At 41.1% G+C, this 19,618-nt stretch overlaps 1 protein-coding gene across 15 annotated transcripts in view; it reads left to right on the top strand.

Moving 5' to 3' along the window:
- SGK3 (serum/glucocorticoid regulated kinase family member 3) overlaps positions 1–19,618 on the top strand; it is a 153,507-nt gene that overhangs the window by 88,764 nt on the left and 45,125 nt on the right. For 5 of the 15 annotated variants that reach the window (XM_007185010.2, XM_057532025.1, XM_057532021.1 and 2 more), the window contains exons 2-4: positions 12,595–12,649; positions 13,986–14,202; positions 18,842–18,925. In XM_007185010.2, coding sequence (XP_007185072.2) covers positions 14,125–14,202; positions 18,842–18,925 — 162 coding nt within the window. In that variant the 5' untranslated portion in view covers positions 12,595–12,649; positions 13,986–14,124. Of the gene's footprint in view, positions 1–12,594; positions 12,650–13,267; positions 13,288–13,985; positions 14,203–18,841; positions 18,926–19,618 lie in introns of those variants that run through there. The other 10 variants (XM_057532024.1, XM_057532022.1, XM_057532026.1 and 7 more) reach the window with 5 other exon arrangements.

Raw genomic sequence — 19,618 nt, 5'->3', positions numbered from 1 at the left:
GCGGAGTAGGAACGCAGGGCGCTGGCCGGCGGCCGCGTGGCGTGAGCGCCCCGAGTGAGGGAGACCGGGTCGGACTCTACTTTCGCAGCACTTGTTCACCTCATTAGTTCCGGGACGAACCCCGCCTCCACGCACCACACAAATCTCGAGAGACCTCAGGTACTCCAGAGACTTTGTATTCTTTAAAATACATTTCTGTTTCGTGGTTCAGGACTGGAGGAGAAACTCGGTAGTGAACTTACGATGCGGCTTTATTTTGACTTCGTGCTATTATTCAGATCGCAGGAAGAGTGCGACTGGTAGTGGGACTGTTATTTAAACAAGGACACCAGGGTTTACGCAGGCAGTGGATTGTGGAGATTAAGCGAGCAGGCTTTGAATCTACTTATTATTTGTGAAAACTTGGGCAATTTGCTTAACTTCTCTATGACTTTGCTTCTGCATATGAAAAATGAGAATAAGAAGAGATGCAGCCTTATAGGATTTTTATGAGGATTAAATGAGTTACTACTTAGTGTCTGCCTCATAGTCCACAATAACTTTGGCTGTTTTCTTTATTATGCAGTCAGATGGGCATTAATCTTCAAAGCTGCAGAAAGAAAAACCTTCTGCAGAGCTGTTGCTTGGGGATTCCTTTGGAACAGTTTTCAAAGACTGAGTCCCACTGGAAAAGGTCTCATTACTTTTCTGTCGTACTAGAGACGTGATCCATCTACCTTGCTCCAAATCAGAGCTACTCTCAAATGATAGAGAAACCTCAGTCTTGAAGGTTGTTCTGGAAGAGGCATGAAGAAAGGCAGCACTTTTCCAGTGAGTGTAGCCTCATTTTAAGCACCAAGCTCTGGTGCTTAAAAAGAAGTTAATATCACTTTATACAGAACTTATAAGTTGTACTATTTTGGGTGGGTGCTTACTTGTAATATTATTGCAAAATGAGGTAAACCAGAGTACCCAAATACATAAACTAAATAAACATCATAAAAATCGTAACCTGCCACATGGAAACTCAGAATTGAAAGTAATCTGAAAAACCAGATGGGCTGCACTTTATACATAAGGCTGAGGCCCAAAGACCCCAAACCAATAAATGGCAGGGCTTAGACCAGAATTCAGCTCTGCTGAGCAACAAATTGTAAAAGCGAAGGATGATATTACTTCTTGTGTTGATAATAGTACTATTTTTATTTTTGACAGCTTTATGGGGCTGTGAATAATTTTTCTCTCAGCAACATCCTGCTTGGTAGCTTAACTGCATGATTCATAATCATTCTTCAGCACCTTTGATTTAAATCACAAGTCTGAAAGTTGCTACATCAATGATTGCTTTGAGAACAAGAGGATTGTCTTCTTAAGCTTTGTACAAACATGTTCTAACAGTGCTTTGGTTTTGTTGTTTTATGCAGTCCTTTTCTCTCATGTAGGGAATGTAAACAGCCAGTATAAACGAATTGACCTTCTAGGCAGTTCGTTATCATTGTGAAGTTTTCTTGATTGGGTAAGATAGGCACGGAATGCTAGCCCAAGGAAATAGGATATTGGTCTGTTAATTGCTGTCTCTTCCCTGGCCCCTTTTAGAGGCCACTCCCTTACCTGTAGGTGTTTGTTCAGATGTTACTATCTCAGTCTGACCCTCCTATTTAAAATGCCATACAACCCTACCCTTCCTATAATATGTATTTGTCTGTTTATCTTTTTGTCTATTATCTCTTGTCTGCCACTAGATGGTAAGTTCCACGGGGGCAGGGTGCTTGCCTGTTGTGTTCACTGCTGTACCCTAAGTGTCTGGAAACTGCCTGGCACCGGAGTGTGTCACATGCAGACATTTCCAACTAGGGCTAGGAAGTACTTAAGCCAATTCACAATTCATTTTGCCCTGCTCCACCCTCTCCCCATTTCTGGTTATTTCTCCTGTTACCCAGGAATAAAACCTTGAGGCAACGTTAAGTCCTCCTTCTACCTGTCACTCCATGTGCAAATAGCTACTGACTTGTGTCAGTTTTTTGCAAACCTGCCATTCCAGTTGTTTCCAAGCTCCCATTTCTTCAAGCACTCCTCCATTTCATTTCCTCCTCTACACCTACAGCTCTACCAGCTCCCTTTTCGTTTGCCTTCACATTCTCATCTGCAGAATGAAATCCAGAGCGAGAAGTCTGGCATTCAGAGTTCTCTGCAACATGATCGCAAATCCACTTTTCCAGTCTGTATCTCCTGTATATAAGAAAAGTGATTTCCAACTTATGCTTGTAAATGTGAAAGTAAAATAAGGCTTTAATGGTAATACCCTGTAAAATCCCAAGGTTGCTTCATGACAGTTTCTCTCTTTCTCTTTTTATTAATGAGTCCATCTTTTCCCCCAGGTAGGCAGGAATTCAGACAAATTGGACTAATGACTGTTAACCTGTTTGTAACGAGAACTTTTGCTGCTCTTTCTGTTTTTGAGTGTCCAGGCTTCAAAACCTCCCTTACATGTTACCACTACCCCAAATACCTAGATAGGTTCAGTTGGATGTGGTATTTCCTTCCTCTGAATTCTAGTGACTTTTCATGCCTTTTTAAGAATTTATCACACTCTACCGTGAATTCTTTGGGCATTTGTCTTTTCTTTTTTGCTACATATAAGCTCCTGGAGGACAGAAAACATGCACACACAAATTCCAGTTACTGTTTTGAGGAAAAATAAGATATGCACCTACTTATCTGTTTTTTAAATAAAAGTGAACTTAAACTTCTCCTTAATGGGTCTTTAAGTCATTAAATATTGAGCCTCAACCATCATTTCTACAATATGGGCACTTCAGGAAGAAGGCAGGTGAAATTCAGTCCTAAAAATATTCCAATGAAGTTACTGAGGTCTGGATTTTAGAAGCAACAAACCCAACATCCACGAAGGTGGGCAGGCACAAGTTTAAAAAAAATACACAGGGCTTCCCTGGGGGCACAGTGGTTAAGAATCCGCCTGCCAATGCAGGGGACACGGGTTCGAGCCCTGGTCCAGGAAGATCCCACATGCCGCGGAGCAACTAAGCCCGTGGGCCACAACTACTGAGCCTGTGCTCTACAGCCCGCGAGCTACAACTGCTGAAGGCTGCACGCCTAATGCCCGTGCTCCTCAACAAGAGAAGCCACTGCTATGAGAAGCCTGCGCACCGCAACAAAGAGTAGCCTCCGCTCGCCACAACTAGAGAAAGCCCGGGCGCAGCAACAAAGACCCAACGCAGCCAAAAAATAAATAAATAAATAAATTTTAAAAAAATACATAAACTCACTCAGAAAACCATTAGGACAAGACAGACGTCACGGCGCCATCTGCAGCTTTGGGTTTTCTTGTGAGGAATTATTCCTGAGCTTTATTTTCTTTCTGCATCTCTAGGCACGAATAATACTGTCTCCCTTTGTTTCCTGAGCTGGTAAGACTGAACATTCTCTTCCTTTTTCTGATCTGTGGAGAATAGTTTACCTTCTTTCCCTTCATTGTTTAATAAAATGTTTGTACTTCTTTTGTCATTTATTTTCTGGATATATGGAGAAGATATATGCCAGAAGCTTTTAACTCTTCAGAGAAAGGTGATAGATATAAGATGCTTGAATTTGTCTCTTGTTGAAGCTTTCAGTTTTATTAAGTCTTCTATCAGCATTTGGTTTAATATATTTTGCTTCATTTCATTATAAACATACCCTTGCACATATTCCAGTTGAGTGAATGCTTTTATTTTACTTGTGATTTTTTTCTAATAGATTAGAACTTGTTTCAGGAACTTGTGTAGACACTTCTGCAATTTAATTCTCTCTTTTCTTCTCTCTTGCCTCCCAAACCTCAACTGGGATTTTCCCATTCTAGGGCACCCATTAGCCTAATTTATTTTCTTACAAGTATCATCTAAATTTATTTTACCGTTCCTGGGATGAATCTGCAGTTTCTGACCGGAAAGAGTTGGTAGGGAAAAAATATATGTATATAAGTCCTAATTTTTGTGGGTTTTTAAAAATAATTTTTATTGGAGTATAGTTAATGTACAATGTTATGTTAGTTTCAGGTGTACAGCAAAGTGAATCAGTTATACATATATATATATCCACTCTTATAGATTATTTTCCCATATAGGTCATTACAGAGTAATGAGTAGAATTCCCTGTAGGTACTTATTAGTTATCAATTTTATATATAGTACTGTGTATATATCAATCTCAGTCTCTCAATTTATCCCCCCTCTCTTTCCCCGCTGGTAGCCATAGGCTTGTTTTCTACATCTGTGACTCTATTTCTGTTTTGTATATAAGTTCATTTGTACCATTTTTAGATTCCACATGTAAGCAATATCATATATTTGTCTGTGTCTGACTTACTTCACTCAGTATAACAATCTCTAGGTCCATCCATGTTGCTGCAAATGGCATTATTTCATTCTTTTTTATGGCTGAGTAATATTCCTTTGTATAAGTGTACCACATCTTCTTTATCCACTCCTCTCTTGATGGACATTTAGGTTGCTTCCATGTCTTGGTTATTGTAAATAGTGCTGCAGTGAACATTGGGGTGCATGTATCTTTTCGAATTACGGTTTTCTCCAGATATATGCCCAGGAGTGGGATTGCTGGATCATATGATAGTTCTGCATTTAGTTTTTTAAGGAACCTCCATTCTGTTCTCCATAATGGTTGTACCAATTTACATTCCCACCAACGGTGTAGGAGGGTTCCCTTTTCTCCACACCCTCTCCAGCATTTATTGTTTGTAGATTTTTTGATGATAGACATTCTGACCGGTGTAATGTGATACCTCATTGTAGCTTTGATTTACATTTCTCTAATAATTAGTGATGTTGAACATCTTTTCATGTGCTTTTTGGCCATCTGTATGTCTTCTTTGGAGAGATGTCTATTTAGATCTTCCGCCCATATTTGATTAAGTCCTAATTTTTGAAATGTTAAAACTTTAAGGTAAAATTCTGCGTATTATCTTTACTGACAACAACTAACGTAAGGTCAGGATTTTAACATACTACAGCTTATATTTAAAGTGTATGATAATTTGAATTTGTAATTGGTTGTAAATTTTGTCCTTTGGGAAATTTCTTCTAATGTGCTAACCAGTTAAGTTTTACTGTCAGAAGAATCTTGAAAGCAAATATTTGCTTTGAAGTAAAGTATCCTTTATCACACTGTTATACATATCACCCTGTTATACACCTGTGTTTACCCTGAGTTTTCCTTGTTTATAAAACGCCTTAGTTAAGGGTGTTATCAGGTAGGATCATTCATGTAAATAATGAAAGTTGGGGCATAGACTAATTACATATCTGTAGTACATGGTAAGCACTGTGTAAGTATCTGTTAAATAAATCTATTTTTAGGGAGAATTTTATTAAGATATTATAGCATATTAGTATGTATAGTAATGAATTGATCTAGTAAAGGGGGAGAAATTGATGATTCTGGAAAGAGCTTAAGCAAAGGCGTGAAATTATCAGATGTACAGTGATTTAAAAAAATCACTGTGTCTGCTGTGGGAAGAATGGATTGGAAGGGGGTGAGAACAGAGCAGAGATCCCAGGTTGGAGGTGCTCCCAAGAGACTCTGTGCGATGTGATGGTGATTGTTTTTTTGGTGGGGTTTTTTTTGGTTAGGTTTTTGTTTTTTGGATTTTTTGATGCCTCCTCAATCTGAATTCTCCCAGCCTCCCCAGTCAGAAGCAGCTTTACCCTAGGCTTCCTGTGGCCTGCAGCATTTTGCCACTGGTGGTTCCATGTGAATCCCGCCTTCACTTTTCTTTTGCCTCGTGTGGTCAACCATCCACCCATCTCTCTGCCAGTGGTCACAATCCCCCAGGGAATCATCCTTGCAAGTGTTCTGCGTGGTAGTGTGCCTCTCAGTGGAAAAGCTTGGGAAGCCAGAAGTAGGGCAGGCGTTCTGGTGATGGCGAACCCAAGATGGTGACCTTGGGAGGCCAAGGAGAGTAGAGCAGAGCATTGCTGCTGCAGTTAACACCCTTGCCCTGTTGTTCTGGAACCAGCAGAGGGGCATGTTAGTTGCGGTAAGTTTAAGACCTTCCTGTTTCTCCTGGCAGTTTTGATTTTAGTATTGGAGAACAAAGGACTGTCAGCAGTTACTTCCACCTCCTCACTCAGTCCCTTCCTCAAATGTCTTTAATAAAATGCAGCCAGTTTCAGAAAACCAACAGACTCACATAACTTTTGTCCAGATTCTGGAACAATCCTATCCAGTTGTTTGGGTGCAGACTATTCTGTATTGTGTCTCCCCATTGGATATTTTGCACAGATTTTATTTCTGATTCTTACATCACTTTTCTTTATCGAGAATTAGGATAAATAAAAGATGTCTCAAGTCAGAGATGCAATAAACCTATGAAAAACTAGGACTGCTTTGTGATTACAGAATGAGAGAGAAATCAAAGGGGGTAGGGTGGGAATTAGAGAAAGGATATAGGAGTAAGGAAGGAAAACAGGAAAAGTTGTAACTGATTCATCATGTGATATGTGTGGGAAGGTTACTATGTATCTTCCATTGGCAGATCCTGTTAGAATAGAATTTTCAGCTCTTCTGCAATGAACTTAATTTACAGATGTGACAAAGATGTGCTTTGTTTCTCTTGAAACATTTCGGATATATTTGGAGCTGGTATTCTGTGAGGGGGAAATAAACAGATACAGATTATATACTGTTACAGTAAACTTTCAATAAAGTAACCAGTTAGCTTGGGGTAAGAGTGTCCTGGGAAGGTGCTTTTAATATAGTTTAAAATGAAACCTATCTGCTTGACCTGTACCCTCCTAGGGAATAATTCCTGCCCTCATCCCACCCGCAATTCTTTTTCTTATTCTCTGGGTCAGTCCCCATCTCCCATTTCTCATACCAGTCCCCATGCCATGCCCAAAGTCTGTGCACAGATTTTCTTTTGTCTCTTCCTTGACTGTCTCTGTCGGCTCCCTCCTTTGGATCCTTGTTTCCAAACACACAGCATCCAGTGCTGTCCCCCTGGCTCAAGAAAACCTGTAGCTCTTCCAGGCCTGCTCCTTCCTTTTGGAACAGGATTGTTCTTAATTTCCCTTTGTGCTTTGATGTGAATCACTGACCCTTTTCTGCCATATTAGTTGAGTGGATACTGATAGGTATAAATGTATCTACCTTGTTATTTGGGTAGGGTCCAGTAGTCAGTACCAAACAGTCTTCATGATTGTGAAGGAAATGGAGTTAAGAATGTGTCTGCTTATATTTTAGAGGGAAAAGCAGAAGAATCTTTTGACTTTCTTACGAACATTTTTTTTTTTTTTGGCTGTCTGAAACAAAGGTGGACAAGATCCAGGACAATTATTGCATACAATGGACAAAAAGATGGGCATGGTGATGAAGGGGAAAATGCTTTAAAAAAAAAAAAAAGAAATCCTTAACTAATATCCATCTATTTTAATCAGTATTTATCAAAAAAATTTTAATATAACATGAATTTGGACAGTTTTCTATCATGAAATTTCATCTTTTTTTTTCATATTTCTACTTTTTACAGGCCCCAAATTAAAAAAATAAATCTATTAATGCTTAAAAAAATCCTGTGGTAGCATCCCTTTTTGTATTGTCTTTATTTCATAATTTAGCCCTTGATCGTCCTTGTGATGGGACACCCCCCCATCCCCACCCCAGAGCCTGCTCTGTCCTAAGCTGTTGGTTAGATGTTGATGGGTGATGTCTTCAGCAGCACTCCTGACACTGTCTGTGCTGCACTGACCCCTCCTGGTGGCCGAGTTGAAAGCTGCTTTTCCTATGCGTGGCTGTCTTTCTATAACCCAATTGCTGATGGACACTTGATGCTCCCTTCCCTTCATCTCTTGTTTCTCCAGAGGTGATTTAGAAGAAGGGGGTGTGTGCAGCAGTACCATAGGAAACTGAGAGGCAGCATGTTCACACTGGGCTCTTGGGTCAGAGCCGTGTTCGCTTCACAGTGCTGCCACCCAAAGCTGTGTGAGGGTGTGGAGCTGATAGCCTAGGTTTCTTCATCTGTAAAATGGGAATAATGACACTTCTGTGAGGAGTAAGTGATGTGTTAGATGTGAACACATAAAACAGTGCCTGGTGTTAGTACTCAGTAAACGTTGGTTTCTCAGCCTCAGCAGTATTGACGTTTTGAGCCAGGTAAGTTTCTGTTGTAGGGATCGTCCTGTGCATTGTAGGGTGCTTAGCATCGTCCTTGACAGGTAGCCACTAGCAGCCCCCAAGCTGTGACAACCAAAAATGTCTCTGGGCATTCCCAAATGTTCCCTTGTCGAGAACCACTATAAATACAGTGTTTACTAGCCGTTACATTATCTTTGCTAAGCACTCTCCCTCCTAAGATCCAGCTGGCTTCTGAAAGTTCTGTTCTCATCTGACCCACTTCTTTTTGTTATGTTGGACTTGTCTGAGTTAATTCATTAGCTGGATGTTAAGGTTAGTTCTTCCTTTCTGGGTTAGTATCTGAACTACGCCTCCTTAGAGCCATGTGATCTACCCCTAGGCAAGCCAGCTGCTCCTGGGAACCAATCTACAAGATTATCTTGTGACTCTCCAGCAGAGTGAAGGCAAATTCTTTTCTGGTTCCTCTTTGAAAAGCTCTCCATACCTATTAACCTACCCAAAAGTCCCAACTTTTATTTCCACGTGAACACAGCTTTTTGTTCTTTCTTAGTGTGGGATTCTTGTATCAGTCCTCTTCTCATTCTGTTTTATGGGGCTGCCTGGCCACTGGATGATTTTGCAGAATTTTAATTGCTTCAGTTTTACTGAATAAATATATCTTAAATTTACAGTAATAGGGTTGCTTTTTCAAAATTTTACTTCTGACCACTTAAAAATACATCTATGAACCTTCTTCATTGCTTTCCAGAGGACTCTTTAGAGCATATATATGTTGGAGAGGCAGGGTGGTATAATGGGTAAAGATTCTAAAGTCAGACCACTGCTGGTTCAAATCCTGACTGCACCACCTGGAGTGGGTTACTTCATCTTTTTATGCTTCATTTTCTCCTACATTTCCTCTCAGTGGGGCTGTTGTGAGGAGCAATCAGATTAATACAAGTAAAGCACAGTCTGATTTATAATCTTGCTTAGCCACTAAATGTTAAATATTGTTAGGTTGCCGGTTTGATTTAGTTTGAAGGAAAGGAAAATCTTTCTTAAGGAGAGACAGTGTGGTATAGCAAACTAATACATATAGATTTTGGAGTTGAACAGATTTGATTTGAACCCTAGCTCTATCGCCTATTTGCTGGATACTAGCTAGGGCAAGTGATTTAATCTCTACGTTTTTCTTCACAGCAGTATATTCATTTCCAACCTATGACTTTAGCTCCTTTTTCCAGAGAAAATTGAGGCAAACAAGTATGATATCTTTCAAACTTCTGCTCCCATACCTGCTTGGCTTTATTTTTAGCGAGACTGAGGATACATGACAGTCTGCATCTGTGTCCCTTTTCTGTGCTCTCAGAGTGTACCATGCATACATCTAAAATCATACTTAGCCAACTATTGAAAGTTCTATATTGCTTATCATTCAACCCCATTAGGTAAGTTCCTTGCAAGTAGAATTTTATCTTTGTCTTTCTGTTGCTTAATGCGTAATGAAAGTTTTAGTAAGTGTTTGTTGAATGAAGGAATAAAAACAAATTTGAAACAAGTTGTTATGTATTTGATTCAGTTTATTGACTGCCTGTGCAGTGCTGGGTTTTTTACACTCATGTCGAATCCTTAAAACAACCATATGAAGTGTTGCTAGCTTCACTTCCTAGATTAGGAAACTAAGGCTCAGAGAATTTAAATGTGTCCAAGGACCCGAGGTAGAGAACTGTACATTTGTACAGTTTGTAGTCATAGGAGAAAGGAGAAAGGATCTCCTGACAGAAGCTTTGGCCTTACAGAGAGGAACGCAGCAACTGCCAAGCAGCAGCCTGCCCAGGAGGGAGCAGGGTGAGGAATTATGTTTCCTGATCCCTTTCTTTCCACCCCATGTCCTGCCAGTGCCTCTCTGGATGAGATCAACCAGCAGCTAGAGGGCAAGGGAGCCTGTGGGGTGCAGGCTTTGGAGGTTGGTGCCCTGGGGTGTGGAGCAGGGTGGAGGTGGATCTGAAAAGAAAAATAGAGAATATCCAGCGCAGTTTTCCTCTTGCTGTCCATTAGCATTCACTCACACTTTGGGCGTAAAGCTCCTGTTCCTGACTCGGGGGAAACGCAAGGTCCTCTAGTCACCGCAGCCAGTTCACTCGTGCTCCCACACGGAGGCACTGCTCTGTGTAACGTAACAGAAAAAAACTAAAACAAAGCTGCTGTAGTCTCTGCGTCTGTAGCTAATCTTTTGGCTCAAGTTGGTAATCATTCCTTTTTTCTTCTAGTACTTATTTTACGTTCCCCTTACCCTCTGCCAGGTCAGTAGCTGCTTACCAGATGTCAGGGGTTATGCTTATTTTCTCCAGCAAAAACACCCCATCTGGAATTGCAGGCGTGATTGGCATCACCATCTGATTAAATTTGTAGTGATCCATAGTCATGCTCTAAGGTCTTTTGGCTTTGGTCTAGGTAAACAGGCATGTCAAACGGGGATGTAATAGGAACCAACACCCCTGCATCCTTCAAATGTTTGATAGTGGTACTGGTTTGTGAGCTTCTCCAGGGATGGGGTATAGTTATTGGTTTGCTTTCTTTGTGGGGAAACGGGGGAGAGTTCCAAGGGCTTCTTCACGGCCCTGTCTTCCCTAATGGCTTTTATGACAGAACAGGGAATCAATGCAGGGATTTGGCCAGTTACTAAGTGTATCTATTTCCACTAAAATTCTAGGACTAGGGAAATAACTGCAGGATGGGCCTGTGCTCCCATTGGACCCACCAAGAGATACCAGGGTTGACTTTATCTCTCACCTCCTCTCTGGAGTGAGATGGGTGCTCTGACTGGTGGACCACGTTTTCGGTCTGCTGGGGTTAGTGTCAGTTCAGAGCTAGTGTCCGGTAACCCTTGGAAAGACTACGCATTTCTCTTTCCCCAGTGGACAGTCACCCTTGTGAATGGCTGCTGGTACCTCTTAGGTAAGGTCTGGAGAAAGCTTGGTGGGATACATCTGTGGCTGTGTGTAGGGCCACAGTAATCTTATATTTAGTCCTCCTTGGTCTAACATCCTGTGAATGTACTCCTATATGTGCTCCTCAAACTCCTGGTTTAATTGTTGAGATTCTGCAGATTTTTTGGTGTGAAGATAGTCTCTTCTTAGTAGGCTTTGAACTTCTTTCTGGGCTCTTTTGGCATCTTAATTCCCATTAGGAGGCCATGAGGGGTTAGTGGGAGTAGGTGGTGAAGAGAAGTGGCATCCCCTTGTGAAACAACTTGAAAGGGTTTTATGGAAGGTGGGTTAGGAGGCTGGGTCTTCTCAGAGGGCTGTAAATTGCTGCTTTCAGCAGACATGTTCAGCTGAATGTGGAGTTCAACATTCCTAGCCTCATTTGTATCTGCCCGAGTGCCTGCATCCATGATTTAGGATCATTTGACTTTGCAGGGTTGCATGTTTAATTGGTTCTGCAGCCCTTATCATCAAACTGTGGCTTGATCCTTAGTCCTATCAGATTAACAGCTATTAGAAAAAAAGGACTCCTTTATAACAGCCATAGATTTTCCACTCATCTGTTTGGGAATTCATAACTTTCAATTAGTTTGCTTTGTGCACATTCTCAAAGACAATCAGAAGCAGCTGCAGCCCATGTCACAATCTTTGAAATCAACATTTTCATCATCTACTTGGACTTACAGCACCTTGCTCACCACCTATACTTCATCCTGTGACAGGGAATTTGAGTGATCTTGGTATCACTATGTGCCAGAGTATCAGTTTCCCCTCCTCTCCCTCTATAGGAAGGTTATCAGGATGCATCAAACATGCATCCCATTCTTGAGGGTCTGTTTCCTGGGGTCATTCTTGGTAGCAGTTACTGCATCAGTCGTGACCCACTTGAGTAATTGAAGGGACTCGAACAAAGGGACTATTTACTAAGCTGTTGTGGGCAGAGGTGACAGAAGCAGCAGCAGCAGGGCGTGGTGAAGCACCCCTTCTAACGGTGTTTGGAAGCCGTACTACTCCCAGGCCTTTAACTGTAGCTGTGGGAGAGGGGTCGCCTGGTGGGGACTGTGGCCTTGGGAGGAGAAACCGCTGCCTGTTAGAAAGGGAGGAAGAGGACTACATACCTTCTCCTACCCTTCCGTCTCCTGCTAGTGCCTCGCGTTAGATGAACCCAACCAGAAGCCAGAGGGCAAGGGCAGGAGGCAGGCTGCCTCAGTGTGAGGTCCACAGAGGCCCACCTTCTGGGCCGTGGCGGGTGGAGAAGAGTGGTGTTGGATCTGGAAGGGCAAATGGGGACCATTTAGCGCTCTTGCCAGACTGGTATTTCTGGCCCAGATTTGAGTGTGCCCCTTGAGTGCTGGGCTCTACACTTAACCGCCTGCTGTCCACGTAGGCTGAGATGTCCCCTGGGCACCTTGTGTGGACAACTTATCCTTCCCCCCCAGGTCTTTCTCCCTCGTCTATTCCTGATGCCACTTAATGTCATATCTTAATGTCCGTTCCATAGGGAAGGCCTGAGGCATGATGTTCTCCTTTAGTTCTGCTCCTCCGGACCACGCACGGTAAGGCACAGTAGGCTTTCAAGCGCGTACGTAAATAGAGTACCAGCAGGCCCTACCACCCCCTGGATCCCACATTCTCAAGGGACGGGTGTGGATAGTGTAGCACCATAGCCTTCACCCTCTCATCATGTCTGCTGCGGATGGAGCAGCATGCGCTGACGTGGGTCCTGGGGCTCCTGGGCAGGGCTCATCTGCCTTTGCAGAGCTGTGGGTTCCACTTGCTCTGATTGTTTAGCAGAAGAGCACTGTGCCTGGAGGACAAGGCTCTTGTCAAGATGGTGCCCTGGTCTAGTGGAGGGTGGGGGGAAGCTGCTCTTGTGGGGTTTTAGGGTACTCTAACTTATAACAGATGCTGCACCCTAAGCTTAGGAGGGGACCATGTTTTCTAACAACTAATTTAACTGCATATAAATCCTTCCTGACTGCATTTCCAGCGGCAAATCCAACAAAGTAGGCTTTGAATCATCTCAAAGGAACCACCTTTGTAATCAGTTAAATTTCGTTATACCTGATTATTCGATGTCTGCTGATAGATATTTGAAATCGTTACCTGAATATAATTTATTTGCAACTATTAGATCAGAGTGACTTCCTGAAATTAATCACCGAGGGAACCTGTCAGACTAACCCTTTAAAAGGTATTATTTGGTGTCAGTGGAGACTGTGGGCTGCTGTGTGTAGCGAAGGTGACATCAGTGTGACATCTTGAGCCCTTTGTCCGTGGGTGGGATGATAATATTAGCATAATTGGATTTGTTTTGTATGAAGATCTACTGTAATATCTCTGACCAGGGGTCCAGTGCATAAGAATTATCCATAGTTGTTAAAATGCAGCCTAGCACAGTGGGTAAGAGTCAGGACCCTGGAGCTAGACAGCCTGGGTTCAAATCATTTAACCTGTCTGTGTGACAGTTGCCTCATTTGTAAAATGGGGGGTAAATAATTAGCTTACCATACAGGTTCCTAATCTGAAGCAAACTTGACCTGTTCATCTTGATGCTAAAAGCTTGAAAACCATCCTTTGAAAAACCCTGCTCTTAAATCCATCAAACTAGGGTCCTTTTAGTTGCGAGTTAGCCCTTAGTCCATATGAGCCGTGGTATATAAACTCCCAGAGTTTCTTAGTAGAAAAGAAGGTAGATGGGACGTAAATGATTGTGACTTAGCTGTTGACAGGGACATAACAGAAACCATGTTTCTCACCTGGGCTGAGACTTACGATCAAAAGTAAATTCCTGCCAGAATAAGCATAAAATGGGTTCTGTGAGCAAGGAATGGCAAATCACGGTATTTTAAAATCGTTTTGCTAATTTTTTTTTTTTTTCTGTTGGTTAAGGTTGCATGATGGAATTTGAACATTACCTCAAGAGGTTTTATGTTTTGGATTAGCTAATTGTGTTTGTCCTCTGCTGACTATTTCTTCGGACTCACTTTTTGGTGTCCTTTTGAGGCAGTAAACTCAAAGGGATTATACCATGGACTACAAGGAAAGCTGTCCAAGTGTAAGCATTCCCAGCTCTGATGAACACAGAGAGAAAAAGAAGAGGTTTACTGTAAGTATGTAATGTAAAGCATATGGAACAAAATGGAACATAGAGAATATTTCCAATTCTGCTGTTCTTCCTTAACCTAGAATGGCCTCCCCAGACTTTGCAGATTTTACTTATCTTTCAAATGATATATCCTCCACAATCTTCTCTGTGTACTATAATGGAATACAATTTCCTTTTTTAGTGCAGAGTTTTGCCTGTTTACCTCTCCCTTTGGAGAAGCTTGTGAAACTGTCTGATAGACCATCTCACCAGAAAATGTGCATACATGTGGTTCTGTGACACATCACATCTCGGGGTCAATGGACTCTAAAAGTCATTGATCCCATGTGAAGAACCACTGTCTTGAAATTTCCACAGTATCTTAAGACATTTGTCATTTTCTATCTCTATTTTAAAAATATTTAATTTTTTAAATGAGTATTCTATCTCCTTTTTTCATCATAAAGGTAAAGTCCATTTCTAATTTTACTTTTTATCACCATGGTATCTACTGTAGGACTTCATAAAGAATAAGCACAATGAATATTTGGCTGAGTCAGTGTACCAGTGACCGCTATTTGGAGAATAGTCACTTTTCTAATTAGTGTAATGAAATGTATTGTATTTAGTTCCAGTAGTCTTGTTAGTATATACAGAGATCTGCTGTCCTCCTCTCCCTGAAAAAAGTGACATTTATCATGTCTGTAACTGATCTGGCCTTCCTTGTAAGGCCCTACCCACTGAGCAGTGTGAAGAAATTCATTTAACCCAATTCTGTTCAACAGTTTGAGCTAAAATGTAAGCAGTTCTTTTAAGTAAAAATGCCCAGGCTGTCTTCATTGTGCTCTCTTTCTCTTATTTGAACACACACTCCTTCTCCAACTTGGCATCATGGTTTGTGGCAGGAGAGGTGTCCCCTTTCAGTGTTTGTTCAGTTGATGACTGACCTCATGGTAGCCTGGTGAAGGCTTGGCATTCTTGTCATCATCTAGATCTTTACCATTCCAGGTGTAGAGTGACTGGTCTGGCAAACATCCAGCTGTGGTTGACCTGCCAGCCCTGGGCATTTTGTTGGCAGCCACTGCTGGCATCTGCAGTTGATGAACTGATTTGTGATCTGTCCTTTGTTGGCTTGACAAGGGTCGTGGTGACGGACTGCTGACTCAGCTTCCCCTTGGCTCGTGATGGCTGTAGACCCCACTGAGGCTCTGCCTGCCCTCCACCTTCTTCTGACTCAGGTGGTCTACCCTGGCCTCTGACCAGGGGGTCACCCGGCCCCTGCCAGCTGAGTGCCAGGACAAGTGACTTTCAGCTCAGGTCCATGTCACATGGGAGTTGAGGAAAGCTGAGGAGTTAAACTAAACCCTTGGACCACCCCACTCTGCCTTCTTAACTAGGTGGGGTGGGGCCCCCCAATGGTGGTTTTCTCCCAGAGCCTCAGACAAGGAGCTGGAAACAGCCCTTCTGTCTTCTGTTCTCTCTTCCTTAATAAGCATACCTCCACACCCTGCATAGAAGCCCAGAGCAGAGAGATTGCAGTGTGTGTCTGGCCATTTGCCTCTCCTCAGATGTTGCAGCAGTATCTTCAGCATTTCTTCCACATTCGTATAAGCCAGTTTTAGAAACATCATATTGATGGTAAACAAGAGGTCGGTATACTTAGCATAAGATAGTGGAGTGTGTGAAGTTTTCCTTCCTTCCCTCTCCTTACTTTTTACCTTTGGACCATTCTCTCCTTCAAGGGCATTAGCTCCTGCCAAGTTTGATGGAAGTTCATACATAGCAAATACAGGCGGTGGGGTATCGCAGGTGTCCTTTTGTTTTTCGTGGTAGAGGTATTGCCATGTCTTCTGTGAAAAGGTCGAGGAGGCCTATAGCGTCACTCTTACCAGCTGTCCCCAGAGGTGTCCCCTGAGTTCTCCAAGGCTCTATCCAGATCACCTTGTTCACTTGCTTCCTTCAGATGCTCAGATGTTGCCTTGTTGTTAGAGAGGGTTTTTCTGACCACCCTATATAAAGTAACACCTTCACACTCTGCCCCTTTCACACTCTGTCCTGCTTACCCTATTTAGTTTTTTAATAGCAGTTATCACCACCTGACATACTTTGGGTTTATTTATGTGTGCTTTCCCTGAATTTGTTCTTTGAAGCAAGAACTTCCCTCACTATTGTTTCACGAATACCTAGAACAGAGATGGACGTTCAGTAAGTATTTGTTGAATTGAAGTTGAATGAAAAGTAGGATTAAGTTCACATGTTAGTTGCTGATCACTGCAGTACAGTCCCCGGTCCTCAGGAAACTTGGTTCTACTCAACACAGATAGACCCAACCCCACCCAGCACAGACTCTGTCCAGCTTCAGCATGTCTGTGTACTATTGGGGAACAAAAATAGACACTGTGTTAACTATTCAATAATATTTTTATACTCTAGTTTTCGTGTGTCTTTTAAACGACTTTACAGAGAAATGGACTGTGTTCTAGGATGTCTTGACTTAAACCAAGTCTAAATTATACTTTCATTTATCCACTCAACAAATTGTCCTTGAGTTTCTGTCTTATGCCAGGCTGTTCTAGGCACTGGGAATACAGTGGGTAGCAAGAATGATACAGCCCTTGCTCTCAAAGAACTTACATTCTAGTGGGGCAAGACAGGCAATAAGGAAATATTTTTTTAAAAACTTAATAAGATTTATTGTACTATTATTATTGTACTGTTTCTGTGAAATCTTGTGCATTTTTTGCAAATGAGAGTTTTTTAAAATTTGAAGAGGTTTTGTTTTTGCCTATTGGTATTTTATTAGAACTTAATAAGCCCTTGTTCATAAATCATCCTGCTAATTAATAACTTCACAGGGCTTTATCTTAGCTCCTGTAAATAGAGTTGCAGCAGAGCTGCTTCGGCCTGGAACTTAGGTTTGGGTTCTCATCTTAGCTGTACTTGAGTATCTGTGGGAAGCCACCTTATCCCACTGGGAAGTCAGCACAAACAGTGCTGTTTGTTCAACAAGCGCATAATAAAATAAACCTAAGTCTCTGATCCTTTGGTAGCAGGCCTGCTTCCAGGCCTATCTGATCCTGAATGCTGTAGGAGATAAATCTGTAGTCTCCTCCTAAAAACATGGCTCAACTTTTGTCAGCAGCTGGACTAGGTTCTTTTTCCTCTACTTCTGCACTCTCTCCCATGGGAGCAGTGTCATAAACGATTCTGATATCTTACACCCCGTAGCTTCCTTTAGGACAACTTGATGTCCTCTTAGTTAACACCAGGAAATCCTCTTACCCCTGTAGCTCACGTAGGGTGCCTGGATGCTCTTCTTCTCTCTGCTTAAGTGATTCATCACTTATCCAGGGAACTGATACAATGACTTTGCTTCACTTTCCGGGTGAGACCTGATCCCTTTCTCACAGGGGGATATGGCTTTACGTTCTGGGGCCCCTCTTACTAGGGACCTGTTAATGTGACCATATCTTCAACAATACTGCAGAATTCCTACATTATAATCATATGCAGTATCAGGGAGATCTTTTTTCACAGTATTATCTAACTATGAACTGGTGAGTGTAGCTTTCCAGTCTTTTGTGGGAAAGGATAGTTTATACATTTTTGTATGCCCGTCTTCTAAAATAAACCTGTTTTACTCTGTTATCTAACAGACTATGGACAGTTGTATTGTAAATATCTCTTTCCCCTCATCTTCACTGTAAAATAGTGAGATTGATAACCCAAGCCATACATCAGTGAACCTTTCCTCATATACCTGGATACTTCTTATTTTTCTCTTTAGAAATGATAAAAGATCTTTGGGGTTCCAGATTGTTTTCTGTACATTGGTATGTTGAATTATATTCTGAGAATATCTGTGGGATGAATTATGAGAGTTGATTCTGTATTATAACTGTTGATTTGATACTTGTTCTAGTGCGTGGAGGGTTAGAAGATTTAGATTTTAGTCTCACAAGTCTGTGAACTTGGGCAAGTTACTTAACTTTGAGGGGGCCATCATTTCCTCATCTGTAATGGGGGTTGTAATATTTATTCTGCTTACTTCATAGGGTTGTTGACTATGGTTATGTGAAATTATGTATGTATGTATGTATATATATATATATATATATATATGAAAATATTAAACACAGGTTAAGATGGTAGTAGGAAATCTGAGGATAAATTCTTAGTTTGAAAAATACTGTGTAAAAGATGCCCTGAAAGGAGAACTAATAATTTAGTGTTTACTGTGTTCCAGTCATTCCTTTTGAAAATACTTTATCATTTTGTGGTAATGGTTACTGCTGGGGAAGAAGGGAGCAGAATGGCATCCGTTGAAACTATAATGTTTTATTCTTGGGGAATAAAATCTGAAACAAGAATGGCCAAATGTTAGAATTCAGAGTATCTAAATAATGAGTACATGGGTATTCATTGTGTTATTCTCTGAAAACTATGGAAATATTTCATAACATTTTAAAAATAAAACACTTTTCAACAAGATAAAATAAGTGTTTCATTTGGTATACTTCTGTATCTTGGAGAATCATGTATAAATAGTAATGTCTAATACCAGTTTCATGAGTATGAAAACAGGTTATTTGCATATATAAATAGCTAATGGGGTTTTTTTTGTGATCAAATTTTATTTTGTTGTTTTTTATTTCCACAGGTTTATAAAGTTCTGGTTTCAGTGGGCAGGAGTGAGTGGTTTGTCTTCAGAAGATATGCGGAGTTTGATAAGCTTTACAACACTGTAAGTAACAGTCAGTCTACAAGATTTTTATTTAAAACAAAACACCTGAGAAAACTGGAAAATGAGATTTATTTGATAATTAAATAATACTTATATATATCAGATAAGCAGAAAAGGGTAAGAGGTTCTTCAAAACATCCTAACTTTGGAATTCTTACCAAAAAGGGTGGAGAGAGGACTGTTGAGAAGTTCCAGATAAACTACTGAAGATATGAAAACTAAATGTACAGCTTAAAATACATTTCAATGTCATAGGAGATTAGAAATAAATCCTTTCTACCTACCTTTCTAATAATTGTTAATCATCATGCTATTTGTGGTTGAATTGCCCAACTCTAAGCTTTAGGTCTGAAAGTCTGTCATAAGCCTGCCTACCTTCCATGGTTTCATTCTCTGTTAGAAATTAGTCTAAGGTTCCAGATTTTAAGTAGCTAACACAGCTGAAATGAATATTGACTTTCAAAAGCCTGACAGTTACCTGAGAGATCATTAGTTATTTAAATAACTAAAACCTGTTTTATGTATTCATAGTTCAGATATTATTTTTCATCCAGTGTTTTACAGTTACAGTTTCTACCATGGTCATTGTAACACATCAGGCCAGATCTTACACAGGGACCAGTATTTGTGGAGAGCATTGCCTTTAAGGTTATGCATACGTAGGAGGCCAGAGGACACTGCCTGTGTTGATCA

The sequence above is a fragment of the Balaenoptera acutorostrata genome, chromosome 17 (genome assembly GCF_949987535.1).
Source record: "Balaenoptera acutorostrata chromosome 17, mBalAcu1.1, whole genome shotgun sequence".
In the NCBI taxonomy this organism is placed as follows: Eukaryota; Metazoa; Chordata; class Mammalia; order Artiodactyla; family Balaenopteridae; genus Balaenoptera; species Balaenoptera acutorostrata.
Note: the sequence above shows the minus strand (reverse complement) of the source record. Positions and strands in the feature narration are given on the sequence as shown.